General features: G+C 31.3%; 3 protein-coding genes across 4 annotated transcripts; 1 reads left to right on the top strand and 2 right to left on the bottom strand.

Annotated features, from left to right (window-relative positions):
• Positions 1-1,441: 1,441 nt before the first annotated feature.
• Positions 1,442-7,924, bottom strand: LOC125077348 (NHL repeat-containing protein 2). Of its 2 annotated transcripts, XM_047689271.1 has the most exons (12): positions 7,881-7,919; positions 7,593-7,786; positions 7,335-7,501; positions 6,599-6,758; positions 6,132-6,310; positions 5,657-5,804; positions 5,022-5,189; positions 4,345-4,509; positions 3,699-3,818; positions 3,437-3,541; positions 2,991-3,100; positions 1,442-2,772 (listed from the first exon to the last, which is right to left on the bottom strand). In XM_047689271.1, the coding sequence occupies exons 2-12, from the start codon at positions 7,747-7,749 to the stop codon at positions 1,957-1,959; spliced, it is 2,295 nt and encodes a 764-aa protein (XP_047545227.1). In that variant the 5' UTR covers positions 7,750-7,786; positions 7,881-7,919; the 3' UTR covers positions 1,442-1,956. The 2 variants fall into 2 exon arrangements, with proteins under 2 accessions (XP_047545227.1, XP_047545226.1); XM_047689270.1 differs by having other exon boundaries at positions 1,443-2,772; positions 7,593-7,924.
• A 471-nt stretch (positions 7,925-8,395) lies between these two features.
• On the top strand, positions 8,396-12,676 carry LOC125076902 (cysteine protease ATG4B). Its single transcript, XM_047688635.1, has 9 exons — positions 8,396-8,728; positions 8,794-8,989; positions 9,063-9,209; positions 9,472-9,551; positions 10,038-10,186; positions 10,571-10,705; positions 10,890-10,988; positions 11,240-11,405; positions 11,686-12,676. The coding sequence occupies exons 1-9, from the start codon at positions 8,608-8,610 to the stop codon at positions 11,742-11,744; spliced, it is 1,152 nt and encodes a 383-aa protein (XP_047544591.1). The 5' UTR covers positions 8,396-8,607; the 3' UTR covers positions 11,745-12,676.
• A 1,737-nt stretch (positions 12,677-14,413) lies between these two features.
• Positions 14,414-16,852, bottom strand: LOC125077250 (protein phosphatase 1L). The gene is made up of 2 exons (XM_047689138.1): positions 15,679-16,852; positions 14,414-15,535 (listed from the first exon to the last, which is right to left on the bottom strand). The coding sequence occupies exons 1-2, from the start codon at positions 16,678-16,680 to the stop codon at positions 15,161-15,163; spliced, it is 1,377 nt and encodes a 458-aa protein (XP_047545094.1). The 5' UTR covers positions 16,681-16,852; the 3' UTR covers positions 14,414-15,160.
• Positions 16,853-17,676: the final 824 nt, after the last annotated feature.

Genomic DNA, 17,676 nt, shown 5'->3' with positions numbered 1-17,676 from the left:
AGCTAACACTAACTTAATGTTTCTCTAGCCACATCCTGTTTCTCTTGCGTGAAATCAATAAATCCGAAACCACATTTCATTTGCTGCTGCTTTAACAGAAATATTTGGCGAGGTCAAAGAAGTCGTGACCAAATTAAATTGCTGTTGTTTCTATCAAGTGTTCGTATCCTGGTAAGAAATGTCAAAGGCACCTTTCTCATTGGAATAACATTTTTTCTTAACGTTATTTCATCGTTAACTACGCTAATGTAAATATTGTACTAACTTTAACGCGCCTTTTTTAAACTATAGGTAACTAATTTACTTTTTTAAATTAGAGTCTTAAATTATTATTTCGGAGATAAATATTATATTTTTATAAAATGTTTAGAAAACTAATTATTGAAAACAGAGGAATCTCTATGAACCTGTCAAGCATCTTGGGTATACCCTTAACAGCACCTAATAACCAATTTCAATTTGGCTTTGCGGCAACCTATCTTAGATTATCGTCTTCTGGATTGAAGTGTTTAAGTCAAAGTAATTACAGGCATAATAGACGCAACTTCATATTTCACAACATTGCTGGTGCAATGGTGATGTAATGAATGGTTAATATCATATACCATTAATGTCTGTGGGCTGTAGTGACTTACATGAGGGCCTACAAGTTCAATGTCGTAGTATGGAGTTATGTATCATATAACTTTATAGTTGCCAGTATTTACCGTACTATTAGCGCGTTCAACCAATTGACTATTAGCACTATTAAGGATACGCTCTCAACGTTTTGTTAACGTATTATTTCTGAATTTCTGTTAATACCTACTACGGTTAGGGCAGGATCAATTCTATTCCAACAGGAGATTTTTAAATTGAATTGGTCGAGATCTTGACCATTCAATAAGGTATTAAAATATCTTTAAATAAAAAAATGGCGTCTTGAATATCGGCGAAGTTTATATCAGAAGTGAGGTACCTAGTTAAATTAAAATGCATACAAGTAATTAAGTGGAATAGTGTTATAAATTAAGATATATTAATCAAGAACTGTTTGTAGTGCACGTAATATAGTAGACGTCTTAGAAAATCGCATGGAATATGTATATCTAATCATGTTTATATTATACGTACACATTTTCACTTGAATAAAACTTACACTTAATCTAAGTCGGTCAAATAAATAACTTATATTTATCTTCATCACCAAGTAAGGTATTAATATTATCATTAAATAAGACAGAAGCTTTTGTTTTAATTATTTATTCACAAAATAATACATTACATTATTATATACATAGTTTGCGTTTATGTAAGAAAATTAAAACGTAACAGAAAATTAGTATTAAACGTTTGGTACGTTGTTAACTTAAATTGTGCTCTTATAATTATAGTTAAATAAAAATAATGAAAAATCATATACTTACATTATTAGTATTTACTTATCTGCTGCTTATAGATAAAACCTAATAAATAGACTTTTTGTTAATTCGAATTAAATCAACATTTAACAAAGAAATATTTTTTAAATACTTATACTTTATTCGTCATGGATACTTTTTATATTATAATTGTTTAACCAAAATAAAACATCAAGTTTAATTTGATGAAAACTACGTTAAAGCATTCGTATCTGAAATCCGGATTTAATTTGAATATAAATATTTTCAATTTTCTTTGTTCATAAAAATATCAAGGTAATTACAAACACAAAAACAGTATTAAGATATTGTAAGCATTTGAAACTAATAACAATAATCTCGATTTTTACTTCACGTTCGAGTTTTGCATTTGAGTAGGTATTTAGTTTAAGTAATTGATAGCTCATATATAAGTAACTATATAGATCTATCCACTTACGAAGACGCGCCCCTCTACGATGAATTCTTATCGTAGAGGGGCGTCGTCGAGGGGAAAATATATATTATAGATTTTTTATTTGCATTGTCTACGTTGGAAACGACAAAATTAAGTTTCCTAGGTACTAGTTAGCTTACCAGCTTCCGATTTTGAATCATTCCGATTTACCGGATTGACTTTACAAGTTATCTTGTAAGATTCGATCATTTTCACCGAGTCTCTCACTAGAATAGTAGATCGTATCGTGAAAGAATGAGCGAAACAAACGGAAGCGTCGCACAGCGCAGTTTGGAAGCTGAGATACAAGCGATAATGCGTCTTATCCGTTCTGAATTTAAGCTTCATTTCCACTCTGCCCGGCAACTTCGTACCTTTGTACGAACAACCGACGAATTCGAAGTCGTCAATTGTCACGTCCTTATCATTTTCATCACGAACGCAAACGTGCCAGTTCTGCGGCGCGCCCGGTGTGAACTTAACGCTTTTCGTTTCAGCGTCTAAACTTACGTTGAAATATATTATGAGATTGCCGCATTTTCTATTCACGAATAAGTCATTTTTATACAGTATTAAATTCTCGGGTTCGGCGAATTTTGGATCTGGAAGACGTACCTTGAATTCTTGACATACATTTTTGGCTAGATTAAGAATTTTTATGCTATGATTATTCGTATCGGCTATGTAGAGATATTTCCCATCCGTACTGGTCGAGAGACCCGAGGGTTCGTTGAACTTGGCTGGGTCCGTCGTTTCGATCATCGTTGGATTCAACGTGGTCACTTTTTGAGGTCCAACGTCTATTTTCTTGATTTTGTGATTGTATGTATCGGCAACGTACAGTGTTTTGTTTGATTCACAGTAAGCGACGGCTAATGGATGTTGTAGTTTGGCTTCTATGCCCACATCATCAACGTCTCCGTAAGCAAAAAGATTCTGTAACAAAATCACATTTATTAACAGAACTCATTATTTCCAACCGTAAAAAAAGACTCATGACATTTTAAACATACTTATTCGTATTTTAAACATTCTACTCTAGCTGTAGGGAAAACTCAAAAAACCATCAGCATGTATATGGTTTTCATAACACATTGCAAAAATTATTTAACGTAACTTATGTCGCATAAGCAGTTGAAGCTTTGTATACGTACTAAAGGATTTCGATCTCCTCCACAAAGCGTGGAGACCTGTCCAGTCGAAAGCGCTAATCTTCTTATAGAGGAACTCTCCGAATCTGCTATGAATATTTCCGGACTGGTACCTGTACAGTGTACAAAATAATAAGTTATTGTTTCATCTTATAGTGTCACTGCAAAGAGATCTCAAGTTTTATGATAGTAAATTACATTAAGAACCACTTTCGATTCATGAATATTTTAATTAGTTATTTTTAAATTAACATGTTTAATAGGTAACACTTTTTTAAAAAAAGGTATAAAGCTCGCAGTGGAGCGGCGTGGTGGAGTAAGCTCTACAATGCTCTCCCAGCATTATCCACGTTACCAGGCTGTTACTTTAGTTTTAATAAAAATTTTACTCGAGGTAATGTTTCAAATGTATATTATTTATTATACATAGATAAATATGAAGGACTCACCCGTCCGCAGCGTGAGGCCCGAGGGCTGCGCGAAGGCGGCCGACGCGGCGTACGCGCTGTTGCGCGCCGCCTCCGCGCCCGAGCCCGCCACCACCGCGCACGTGCCTGCGGGCGGGGGGGGGGGGATATGGTTGTTTAAAGGATATAGAAACACTGATATGTTCAGACACTGCCACGATGCTGTGACATTTACCATAAAACCCAAATCACCGCTTAGATACGCAAACCGCTTACTATTAAACCATAATATTATAAAACATACCCTCAGAAAATGCCTTATATTTCCACCAAATGGTATTGTCGAGGAACAGAGCCCATATCTGATGCGAGCCAGCGCAGGCGATCAAAAGGACTCGGCGTATTTCGTCCTTTTTTTCTTTTTCTGTAATAAAAATTATTGAAGTTAAAGTATTATATAATTATTGAATAAATAATCATGTAGATATTAAATGAGAGTATATATATTTCTTCGATCGGATTTAGATCGATTCTAATTTCGCTAATCTGTAAGGTTTTCCGTAAATATTTGATGTTTATTGGTATTTTTTTGTTAAATTTGTTTCTGAAACTTTGATATTACTCCCATTTAACTGTCATTTGAACTCCTATCTATTATGCGTGAATGAGATAGATACAGAAACAGTAACGCGTAACTATGGCTGAGGACTTGAGAAAGGAAGTTAAAGTTTGAAAATTAATACGATAAGGATCCGTTTTGGAATACCAGTAATAGTATATTCTAAACGGAATATGTAAATGAGGCTGATATTATTTTAAATTAGTTACTTTATTATCAATGCATCGCCAAATAGCGCCGGTCTTTGAGAATTAAATTAAATGCTATAAAAAACTCATACAATATGATCTCATCATGTTGATTCCCTGCATTATAAGAAAAGAAGATGTACCTTTAACAACCTCTTTGTCAGGTTTCTCGTGATCGAGGGGAGCGTGTCCAGGGGGTGGTGGCGGAGGGGGCGGAGCGGGCCGCACCGACATGTCCATATCGGGGGTGGAGTACAGCAGCACGTCCCACGGGGACGACAGCGCTTGGAGACCCAGACATTTTCCCCCTGCAACATCATTTAGGTAAGGTAACATTATATAACGGTTCAATTACAAGTTCGAGTGTCCTTTCCTTATTATACTTATATTTTGTTTTAAGCTGTTTTTGTTTCTAATTACCTAACTCTTTGAGCATAGTATTTTAACATACTATTTGTATTCGAGTAACGATCACATTTATCCATCTTTACTATTGATTCATCATTACATATGTAATTCAGAAAAAAAGCAGTTACATAACAAGTTAAGTTATTTTTTTATTTTTTATTTATTTGAAACACCATCGGCACACAAAAACAATTCAATCAAAAGTACACGGACCAATGCAGTGTGATACACCACTACAGATATTTACAGCACTATTGAATTACAATAAATTAAGACATTTTATTCTATTTATTTGTCCGTTATGCGCACTTAAATATTGCGCATGACATAAAAACTGCAAAGAATGAATACTGTACGATTTTAGCACACTATATCGCACAGGAGGCGTTAGGGGTGGGGGTGGGGCGGTTACCCTTGTCGCCGACGGCGGCCTGGCGGCCCGTGCCCACCAGCACCTCGACGCTGCCCTCGTCGAGGTGCACGGCCCGCAGCGCGTGGTTGTTGGTGTCGCACACCACCAGCACGGCGCTCGACAGCCAGCACACGCCCTGCGGCGCGTTGAACTGCGCCTCGCTGAGTTCTGGAAAACGTATTCGTATAACGTATCGAATCCCCCATCCGAGCTCTCCTTGGTTCGAATGTGTTAAGTGGTAAAACATTTTTTATTTGCGATACTAGAGACATGAATACGAGCCGACGAATATATAACATTTTGTATACATTCAATTTGTCTTCACATATATAAATAGGAAAAGAAAAAATCGTTTCATACCTATTCTTCTCTGTTTGTCAACCATAATTATGTTTTTTTTTTTGTTGACTTTGACTTCACTGTTCAATATTTTTTTTATTACATACATAAACAATAATAAAAAATTTAAATAATGCTAAAAAACATACAAATTTATAACGATACGTTAAATTCAAATTCGCAATATCGTTATGGTCGAATTTCGAACACTATTTATTTTTAAAATGGCTTTGTTTGTGTTTTGTATTTACTTTATCAACATTTTTACAAACATAATTGTGATTATTCATATTTACTTCCGTCTTTAAAGCCTGGTTCAGTTCCCCCGATTATGCGCAATATGACACCCGAGCAGTCAGTCAACAGTACTCGATGATGACCCGTGTCCGATATTGCTAGAAAGGGCTCTTCACCGCGACCGCGGTAGAATGGATTCAGTGCAAGCTAAAATTAAATTAATGTATAATTAAAATTAAAAAGTTTTTATGTGAGGCTGCACATTTGTAATATGATAATGTAACGTTATTATGTATATGTGATTTAATTATAAAACTGAATTTAGTTATAAGGCAATAAAAAATAATTACATTTCGAAATTATTTTGTACACATCGTTTCGTTCCATGCTATTATCGGATACTGGATAGCGTCGTTTAATAAATGCGCAAATAAAAAGAACGAATGAATGAACGTAAATTCTCTCGTAACTTATTACATAATATTCATATGAAGAATGAACATATTGATAGCTTTAAAAAAAACTATCACAAACCTTACTAGGAAAATAAAGGATGTTGTTCTCCTTAGTTTTTAAATGAGTATTTATTGACACAGGTAGTGAGACTGTCGAGAGGCGTGATGTGAAATGTCGTATAGCAGCACCGACATACCAAACAAGTTCATCTCTGTGTCCTTCCCCGGTTATGATAAAGATTGGCTTGTTAGATGGACCTAAAACAGATAAAATAACTTAAATCAAAGTAACAATGCTAAAAGCTTCTGGAGTTTATTATAGTACATTACTTCACTGCAAATTGGTGGATACCTCTATATGTAAATATAAGAGGATATGTACATACAGGACATACATGGTAGAATTTCAATACATTTCTCTAGTAGGTTTTCCTTCACTTTCTAATGTGAAATAGGCCTTTGAAAACTCAGTCCTTTTGAGTAGATTTAAATGTGATCTTACAGCTAAAATTAAATGAAATTGTTTAATACATGAAGCTCTCATACCTAATATAAGAAGGGTGGGCCAACATCTAATTCCCAATGTTTCCCACATGCAACTGTCAGAATCATTCACTACAGGATGATGAATGTTGTATCTCTGTACAGCCGCCAAAACATTGCCGGATAACTTCTCATTACTAAACTTAGCACAATGTACACCAATCTGAAATGTAGCACAATTGTTTTCAAAAGTAATGTAATAACAAATAAATTATAAACTTAAGTTAAGCCTATGAAAACTCAGTGGTTCTTGCTTAGATTTTAACCCTGTCTTTGGTTACGATTCACATGCTCCAGACCCTGGGCTCCCCATTTCAGCTATTGTTCTTTCATTTAATAATTTCTATAAGATTTTGATACAGCCTTTACCCATCTGCATTTGATGTGGTTCTCTTGAATACAGCGTTTGAAAATGATTTGTAATTTGAAACTTATTGTATTGGCCATCTGTTTGCCTCAAACACAGTTATAGTTTTAGTTTTAATACAGAAAAAATATCTTCATTATTATTTTATATTGATCAGTCTTGTTAAAGTTTATAAACCTCTTTGGTTTGATTACTATGAATATACAAAGTCATAATACATGAAGTGACAAAATTAATGAATGAATTTCATTGTTTTTATTTCACATGAATCTACAATATATTTAATAATTATAAAACAAACCATAACACCAGAAGCCCTAAAATTGTTGATACTTTTGATACTACCAAAAAATATAAAAAAAAAACACATACCACAACCAGATTATTATCGGCTTTGTGTAGTTTTTCTAAATGAGCTAAGTCTGGTAGTACATGGTAGCAGTTTATACAGCAGTATGTCCAAAAGTCCAAAACAACCACTTTTTCTGCACAATGCTGATTAAGGGAAAGTGGTTCAGACACATTCACCCACTCCAAATCTACAATATAATTATGATAAAATATTCAGTCCTTTATGGTCTACTTACTTGTGCTTGATAGAATTGTTATTAAAAATGTTTAAAATTTTACTTTTTTTAAAGTCTTCAATCGGTGGTACCACTGCCCAAACTTTTTTAATGTGGTTTACTATGAGAGAGTCACGTTCAGCTTCACTATTTGCAGATACCATTGAATCAATTAAATCCATACACGCCTGGGCTACATAATCAAGTGGACTTGATTCCATATTTGTGAAATAAAATGGATAATATAACAACACTAATCTGTGGATGTATTTTATTTAAAAATTAATTATGCAATTATTTACAAAACAAAATTATTGTCTTAAAAACAAAATGGAAAACGACTACACTTTACGCTTACGCTGGTCGCAAAATATTCTGCGGCCTGCCAATGTTTTATGTTACGCTTTGAAACTTTAAATGTTAAATGTTTACCTACGTCATTGTCATAATTATGTCAGTTATTGTCATTCTGACCTTAGCCGTGTGCCATGTTACCTTACCATAAAATCTTTAAATCTTACAACACTTTGACAGCATTGCAGGAAATTATCCTTTAAAATTAAAGCACTGGTAATGTAAGGAGTTTGTATTTTTTTTCAATACGGGAAAAAAACTCCAAAAGAAAGTTTTGATATAGTATACACACTTTCATTTTTAATGCGACCTCTTCAGTCTTCACAAAGTCTATCCTAGAATATGATAAATATATAATAGATATATATGTTTGGCGGAAGGATCTGTTAGTTAAGTGGAGTGCGTTTATATACTATGCGAAAAATATATATTTTTGTATAATTGCACCACTAAATATATTTGAATTTAGTAATTTATAGTTTGAAGGTTTCGTTTGTAATAAATATTTAAGTAGCTGGCAATTTGCATTGCAACAGTTTGTGACGTTGGACAAGCTGCAATGACATGTTTACAAAACATAATAATAAACAGTATTCTATCTACGTCGTGATTTGTTTCTGAAGTTGCTTTCTTTGTCAGCTGTTTTGTTAAGTTATATCCTGTTAACGTTCATTTGTACATATAATCTATTACAGTAAGTTATTGTAAAAAAAATATGCTCAAACATGGATGCCATGTTTGATATATGCTACCTTTCGCCTGATGGAAATAACGTTGAACCTGATGATATTCCTAAAACAAAAGACAATGTTTGGATACTGGGTAAAAAATACAGCGCGGTTCAAGGTAAAATATCCTAATTAACTTTTTGTTGACCCAGAATTGTAAGAATAACCAGACTTTTTTTTCAGATCTAGACCGAATTAGGCGTGATATAAGTTCCATCATCTGGTGTACATATAGAAAAGGATTTGTCCCTATAGGGGATGAGGGTCTCACGTCGGACAAAGGATGGGGTTGTATGTTACGATGTGGACAGATGGTACTTGGAGTAGCTCTTGTGAGAATACATTTATCCTCAGATTGGGTATGGACTCCAGAAACAAGGTGATTTTTGTAATGCCAATTTATTACTAATTATTTAAAAAAAAAGAAATTAATTATACTTGTCAACTTTTAGAGATCCAACATATTTAAAAATAGTTCAAAGATTTGAAGAAAGGAAACAAGCACCATATTCAATTCATCAGGTTGCATTGATGGGGGCTTGTGAAGGAAAGGAAGTTGGTCAATGGTTCGGACCCAATACTGTCGCACAAGTGCTCAAGTAATCAAATTTTCTAAAATTAAATGCTTATTACATTTGGAACAAATAGTTCAAAAGTTATCTTATTTACACAAGTCATTGGACTAATTACATAATATCACTCCAATTTATTAAATATGTAATTATTTATTATTAGTTGAAAATATCAAAAACTATACATAGAATATATATATATTTAAATTATATCAAAGTTGTTATATGCTTAATTAATATATTTAAGTGTTTTAAACTAATATAATTCTTTTTAATGCATATATTCCAGAAAACTAGTTGTATATGATAAATGGAGTTCCCTGGTCATCCATGTTGCATTAGATAATACTGTTGTTAAAGAAGATATCTGTAAGTACACACTACTATCTGTGTATACACTGTAGTTATTTTAAAACATTTTATCTTAATCATACTAGTGTTATAAATTAATAGGTAAAAAAATTATCTATAATTTATTGACAGACAAATATAATAAAATTTACTGCTAAATTATTTTAAATATGTTCAGCATAATGAAACATATAATTAGTATTAGTAACCTGGATGTATAAAAGATTTAATTATATAATAAAAACAATATATTTCTTGGATCATCATTTGTAGGTGTATTTGACTCACACTTGATGAGACATAGCTGATTATTTATGCATATAAATTAAAATCCATCCAGATTCTTTGCCACTAACAAAATTACTATACCTTTTTATGGATGAGTTGGTAACAAGAACTCTTATATTCGTCTAATATACCTTTAATATTGGTAAATTGGGAATTAAATTTTAATAGCACTAGTATACTTGTTGCAAAATTAAAAATTTTTAATTTTGATTCCAGTGCAACAATGCATTGTGAATAACGACAGAGGGGACTCATCAAATAACCCAGACAATATTATTGTGTCAGATTGGATGCCACTGTTATTAATAGTACCTCTTAGACTTGGACTAAGCGAAATCAACCCTGTATATATTGATGGACTAAAGGTATATAATTTTGTAATTACTTTGATATATATCATTTTAGTAAGTTTAATAAATAATTACTTTTGCCAGTTTAGCTACAGGCACAAGGGACATAACATTTTAGTTCCCAAGGTTTGTGACGCATTGGCGATGTAAGGTATGGTTAACATTTCTTTCAGCGTCATTGTCTATGGGCGGTGGTGACCACTTACCATCAGGTGGCCCATATGCTCGTCCGCTAACCTATACCATAAAAATAAATAAATGATGAAATTTGGAATGAAGCAAGCTTAAACTTCTTATTATGTATATCAATTTTAGGTTGTTCAGTTTTTTAAACATTATCTTAAAAATGAACGCTATATAAGCCAATAACTTATTAACAAACTAAATTTTTTATTATAGATTTGCTTCCAATCGCCGCAATCAGTTGGTGTGATTGGCGGTAAGCCCAACCAGGCTCTGTACCTTATAGGTTGTGTTGGCGATGAAGTTGTGTACTTAGATCCACACACAACACAACGGTCCGGCTTAGTTGAGGTATGTAAACTATATCGATTTTTATTATACAATAAAAATAGGATATTGCAAAAAAAACTTTACTCAGATGGGTTGTTTGTCAAAGTTAGTATATAATCTGAGATGATTAAAATATAACCGTGTTTCAGCCTTATTTAATTATAAGCAATGTTTTTCTGATTATTTAAGTCTTTAATATTTACAGAATAAAATAACAGATGAACAGAAGGAAATGGATTGCACATATCATTGTAAATATGCTTCGAGAATACCTATGCTCTCCATGGATCCTTCGGTTGCTGTGGTAAGTGATGTTTGTGCCTTAACTATTCTTTTTATTTGGTATACATATAGTAATTCAAATTATTATTGGTATTTAGACTCGATTTACCGCCACTTTTATACAATAAATTTGATGGAAGAATTACATGTTAAAATGGGAATTTTATTCCACTGATAAAAGTGAACTGGATTAATTAAACATTTTATTGTTATAAATATTTCACAATTGTTGTTATTGCAAGTTTATTTACGTGTTGCGATTTTTTTTTTTAGTGCTTCCTTTGTCGAACGAAACGAGATTTTGATGAGTTATGCATAACAATAGAGAATAAATTAATGCAAGAAAGCCAACCTCTATTTGAAATTTGTGAAAAGCGACCTGCTCATTGGGGACCAAGTATTAACGATATTGATTTGCAGAACACCACACTTTTCACAGGTATTTTTATAAAGTTAGAAATTCTCATCTCATAGTAGTATTGTTGAAAGACTGTTTACTGAATAAAAACCATTTCAGTAACTTGGTATGATATAAGTTACACTTTTTTGGTATTTAATGAGAAAAAATATGAGAAATACATAATATATTAGAATGTAACTGTGCACGAGCGTCATATTAAGCGTCTTTATGATGATACTAGTCCTACAATGTGGAACAGGTATTATTCAATATTTTATTTGTGTTCGATTTCTATTAATGAGTATTTTTATCGTTTCAGAGTTTGAGGAAGTGGATCGGCAGTTTGATGATTCAGATGATGAATTCGAGATCCTTTGAAGCAACGAGAATAATATATATGTTAATTATCATCACAATGAAATTTGTTTTTGTTTCACAATTTATGTTTGAGTGCAGTGCAAATGCATTTTGTGTTCTTTAGTTTTTTTTATGTATGTAGATAATTTTTATGTTAAATGATTCTTTTTTTATGGAATGAATTTTTTGTAGAAATGATACGATCAAACCATTATTGATCACTGTATGAAATTTAAATGTTACTCGATATAACGCACTGGTAAAAATCAATATAGATTGAAGCTATTGTGCCTAAGAAAATATTAATAATAAATATTGCTATATTTTATAAGCAGTTCTGATTTACAGTGCCTTTTGAAATATTAAAATGACGTGTAATATTATATAAATAAGCTCCTGGATTTGTAGATTTGAATAATTTTCACAATTCGAATGCTTATGCTATACCTTCTTATTGCCAACTCTAGTCATGGTGTAAATAGGCAAGATAATATGTATTACTGCCTTAGGTCCGCCCAATTTACTCGCGTTTCGCAGCTAAAATTTAAAATATAACAAGTACAATTGTTCGCAACAATTAAGTCTTAAGTATTTTCAGTTTTAATCTTTTCATAATATATATAATTTATCTAGGTACTAAGACCTTATTTAATGATAAGGAGCCAAACCACAAAAATACCAAAATTGAGTATGTCAGCATACTAACATACAGATTTCATATTACTCGAGGCTCAGTAAATATATACGAGCTTTATAAAGATATAATAATTTAATGACAAAGAGCACCAAATGACCATTCCAAATCAGCTACAACACACAGAAAATAAAAACTAAATATATATTCAAAAATATAATAACTTGATATTTTTATTTTATATAATAAAACAAGCCGATATTGCGTTTTGGTTTTATAATCAATAAATAAATATGTCGTTAGTTTCAAGGTGAAATATCTTAAACTTTATTGTTGTGGATTGGATCCTTTTTTTGTTAAACAATGTCTAATTGTTAAAATTGAAAAACTGTCTTATTGATGACTTTCTACATAACTTCAATTTTAAAATGAATATTATAATATTAATAAATATTAAGTTACAATTGATTTTTATTGTAATTTAGGTTCCACGTTGATGCTTGATTTGATTTGCATTGATGATTGATTGATGATGATATTAATTAATCTCTCTTACTGAAGACATTTCATGTAATTAAATAAAAAAACATTTTCACAATAATCTCTCAATAATTAAAACCATTTCACAATAATCTCTCAATAATTAAATGAAAAGATACCAATGACATACAGACAGTAATGATAAAATTTATTTAAAAATATTTTGGCATATATACCAATTAATAAAAAGAAAACCTAAAATAATACTTGATTATGTATCATAAAAGAGTGTGTGGTTGTGGTACACCAGTACAGTGAAAGACTGAATAGGATAAATTTTAATTTTATTACACCTGCATATGTTTCACATATAAAAAGTTACTATTCATAAATTCTAATATTTTTAGACACTCAAATACAATAGACTTATAGAATCATAAATACATGCAGGTACATATTTAAAACGGTTTACGCCTGTTAAGTTTTGTAAAGTTTAAACTGTTTAATTGGCATGAGTATCAATAGAGAAAATTTTATGAAGAACTCTATTTAGTACCTGTGTATGTATGTATGTATGTGTTAATAAAAAATGTTTAACATTAAAATTATTTCATACAATACATTTAATACAACAAAATATAAATATGTAAAGGAACAAACTCAATCATAAGGCGGGCTAAAATGCTAATCAAGCTTAAATAATGCAAATATAAATAAACTTAAAGTAACTTGTTAATAAACGCAACACATCATTACGAAATTTATAGTTTTCATGAAAAATAAACAGAATAGAATAATTTGGCCCCAAATTTTGTTAATATTTTGGCAAAAACTAAGTGGTATAATATATTTTACATAGTTTTCACTCAAGTTAATAAAAGCCAACTAGATGATAATAATAAATATCGAAGTCAAAGGAGTAAATTTATACTAAAAACATTAATTAGCATAACCAAATTACAGGTAACTTCTATTAGGATACAAAAATATTTTTACCAGTATACAACATCAATTTGATATTTTAGTCTATAACATTAGATAAAGTAGAATTTATTCTCTATTCACTCATATTGCACTAAATTAGGATTATGTATAATGTGTAAAATAGTGAAGAATTAATGACTAGCACCAAAGGTAAAAGTAAACTTATTCAAAACTATACGAGCATTTAAATAAAAATATAGCTTGGATAAAAATGCATTCTTGGATTTGCATAAATGTAACAGAAACATTAAAAATATCAATTGATTAAAAGGATCTTCATTGTTTGTAATTCTAATTTTAAAATATGATGACAATAACTAAGAAAAAAAGCAAATAAGTACTAACCCAATGTTAACAGGCCATTATAATAGAAATGTTTTACATATAGTATACACAATATGATTATAAATATATTCACGTATTTGTTTTCACTCAGATGGCAAGATTCAATATTATTTAACCAAATAGCTTATTTGACATTTTATCAAAGGAATTTATCTAAAGGAGTCCATCGATTTCCTATATATGATGACTTTTACCTTTTTCAACAATTGTTAGTTTGTTTTTAAAACATATTATATTCATTTTTCCCCATTTAGCAAGTTAGAATATCTTTTCTTATTTTGGATTTCATATTTTTGTGACATTGACAAAGAAACTACATGATAGTTATATATCCAACTGCCTTTTGTTTTTTTTTTTTTTATAACCTGATTATTAGCCAGACATAAACTAAAATTGTGATTACATTTAAGATTGGTGAACAGTATTTTAAAAAGGCGATAATTTGTTGAACAATGTCTAAATAATTGTAATATTTTAAGTACACAATAAACTTGATCTTAAATATAAATTATGCATAAAAATTACGAACATGTCATTTTTGAAGGAACAATCACAACCACACAAATAGTTTTCAACTTTCAATTTTAAAAATATGATATTTTGTTAACATTAAAAATACAATTTATTATCCCTAGTAGACATGTATGTACATATTTATCAAATTTTAATATTAAAATATATACACATAATACAACATTTATTATATTATAAAATTATGTAATGAATTTTTATGATTTTTAAAATGGTAAATTTTTAAAAAACATATTTGTATTATCTGTAAAAAGGTTGTCTTTTCAATTGGACTTTATTTCCTCACTTGATAATTAACAAACATTCAATTAAATACAAACCAAAAAGGTTTCTTTCATAATACATGCTTTGCTCATAAGTCCAATAATACCACAGTAGATTGTTTTTGTATTGTACATTGTCATAAAATATTTTCTTTGTGGATCAGCTACACAAAAAGAAAATTCTTAATGAATTAAAACGGTTATTGCATCGAGTGTTGACTACTTAGAAAATTAATCACTAAAACTGTAATATTGTCAACAGATCCTCTATAATAGGCTTGCAGTGTTAAACTCTTGGCTCCAAAGTCTGGTTCATCTAATCTTTCTTTTATAAACTTTACCGCTTCTTCATTTGTAAAAGTATCCCATAAGCCATCAGATGCTAATACTAAGAACATTGGTTTGTGGTCATCAAGGTTAAATGTGAGTATATCAGGATCGGCAATGACAAATTTTTTATCCTTTAAAGGATAATCACCCATAGCTCGAGACGTTGCTAAAATGCCTGCAACTCTCCATACTCCATTAAAGGCAATGTAACCTCCTGCAGCTTCAATCCGTTTCTGTTCACGCACCTTTCACAAAGAAAAATAAATGGTTAGATTTTTTATATATTTAATATATATTATTGAAATATAATTCATTACAAATATGATAGATATTGTAATTTATATATATATTTTTTTTGAATATAGGTAAGATTTTATGCTATTCTTACCTGTTGTGGCTTATGGTCAAATGACACAGGAATGGCATTACCACGGCTATCACACATAACTCCTCTCGAATCACCAACATTAGCTACAATCAGATAGTTGCCTTCTAGAACAGCAATTAAAGCTGTAGTTCCAGCAACATTCATAGATCGCTTTGCAGCTTCTACTAGAAGCCTATCAGCAGCAAGGACCTCATCTGTCAATAATTTACCATAGTTTATCTTTCCCTTATCCATATAACTTGATAGTGGAACAGCAATGTTTTTTATGGGTTTAACTGGTCTAACTTCTCTTGTAATTATTGGTCTCGCCTTAGAGAGTTGTGCCAGCAGGTCGGGGTCTGTAATCTCTTTTATAGATGTATCATCAGCGGTACTAGCAGATTTTTTAAAACTTGGTTTTCTTTCTACACTAACAGTTTCTTCTTTCTTTGTTTCTTCGGGACTATCCCTTTGAGGAGTGATGACTGTTTTGCCTTCTTTGAAAGCACTTAATTCTACAACTTTGTTATAAAGATTTTGTATAAGATGATCTTTAGCGTAATTCGCTGCGAATTCCCCACCGTGTCCGTCAAAAATAGCAAACAATGAAATGCCGGTATTATTTATGTTTTCGTTAATAATAAATTTATCTTCCATGTGCATTCTCCGGCCTTTGATTGCATAAGCTGCACTTGAGGAACCTTTCAGTTCCCAGCTTTGTTTATCGGCGTCAGAGCCTTCCATTAACTTCATACGCTGAACAGCACTGATAGGACTCATAGCCTGTGACAATCTGCTTAATAGGGTTCGACTCCATAATCCAATTGTTTGAAGATACATAAAGAATATAATTATCCCTAAGGTGAACACTAGCACTTCTGATCGCAGTAAATAAAGTCGCACCATTTTCCATAAATAGCTCACTGGAGTGTCAAACGCAACACTACTTGTAAATCGCGAAAAGATTTTCATAAACGAAACGTATGTTTGGTGTAAAACCCTATCTTCTAATTCGTCTTCCATGTCCTTGGCAAGAAATTGAATTGGATTTACAAAAAAAATAAAACAAATATTAAACGCTATTATCGAAATTGCGGTGAAGTTTTCTTTGTGAATTGAGAAGCAATACTGCAATACGAATACATAGATAAGACAAATAATAAGTTCATGAATCGTGATTCGTGATCTATTTCTATTTTGCAGTGAACTTCCGAGTTCCGACGCACACGGCAGAGCTGCCAGCCTCCAAAATTTTTTCCCTAAATATAAAATAAAATTAAAATATTTTGAAAAGCTAGAGATATATTTTTATAAGTGAATTATATTCAAAAAATATAAAATGTATACAAATTAGGTTTTATAAAATTAGATATTATCTGTTTGTCGTTAGATATTTACTCAAATTAAATATTGCTATATTTAATTCGAGCAATTCGGGCTAACAATCCTAATATCAGAACAACAATCAGATGAATTTAAATGTAAATAGATAATTTATTGTACCTATTTACCTTTTTCAAATGTTATAAATTAACACATTTATAATAAGAAAAAAATGAAAGATGTAATTCGCGATGCAAATTCATAAAAATAAAACAGTTATAAAAATAATTGTTAAAAGCAAGCTTTAATTTGATTAAATGGATAAATTGGACAATAATATTTCAATTCAACCCCAAAAAGAAACATGTTTACGCGTTAATCGTTAAAAAATCACCATTTGCCGTATATCCACGATTTGAGAACATTCCCATTGCTGCCAGCTACAGCTAGTATTGGAATACTTATCGTTGATCTCTTAAATCTCATTTAGTTCCGCAGTCAATTGGAAGTTACAGCCAAATTGGTATCAAAAAGTTGGGTGTGCTCAGCAAGGCAAGACGGTACTTCACGTCGGCTCATCGCCTAATCGGCTGTACTAGGGGTTAATTCGGCCTCACGTGGAATACTGCTCTTCAGTTTCTTCCATTTGACCGTATTCAACGCAGAGCGGCTTGAATTATCAACGATCAAGCCCTT

This window comes from Vanessa atalanta, chromosome 3 (assembly GCF_905147765.1).
Source record: "Vanessa atalanta chromosome 3, ilVanAtal1.2, whole genome shotgun sequence".
Lineage (NCBI taxonomy): Eukaryota > Metazoa > Arthropoda > Insecta > Lepidoptera > Nymphalidae > Vanessa > Vanessa atalanta.
This window is presented reverse-complemented; position numbering and strand designations above follow the sequence as displayed.

Coding starts and splice junctions, on each gene's coding strand:
- LOC125077348 (XM_047689270.1), bottom strand. CDS start 7,749: ATGGAATCAAGTCCACTTGATTATGTAGCCCAGGCGTGTATGGATTTA. Junction 7,502..7,592: donor GATTGAAGACTTTAAAAAAA/GTAAAATTTTAA, acceptor ATTATATTGTAG/ATTTGGAGTGGGTGAATGTG. Junction 4,510..5,021: donor GGCCGCCGTCGGCGACAAGG/GTAACCGCCCCA, acceptor ATGATGTTGCAG/GGGGAAAATGTCTGGGTCTC.
- LOC125076902 (XM_047688635.1), top strand. CDS start 8,608: ATGGATGCCATGTTTGATATATGCTACCTTTCGCCTGATGGAAATAAC. Junction 8,990..9,062: donor GTATGGACTCCAGAAACAAG/GTGATTTTTGTA, acceptor GTCAACTTTTAG/AGATCCAACATATTTAAAAA. Junction 10,187..10,570: donor TATATATTGATGGACTAAAG/GTATATAATTTT, acceptor TTTTTATTATAG/ATTTGCTTCCAATCGCCGCA.
- LOC125077250 (XM_047689138.1), bottom strand. CDS start 16,680: ATGGAAGACGAATTAGAAGATAGGGTTTTACACCAAACATACGTTTCG. Junction 15,536..15,678: donor TTGACCATAAGCCACAACAG/GTAAGAATAGCA, acceptor TCTTTGTGAAAG/GTGCGTGAACAGAAACGGAT.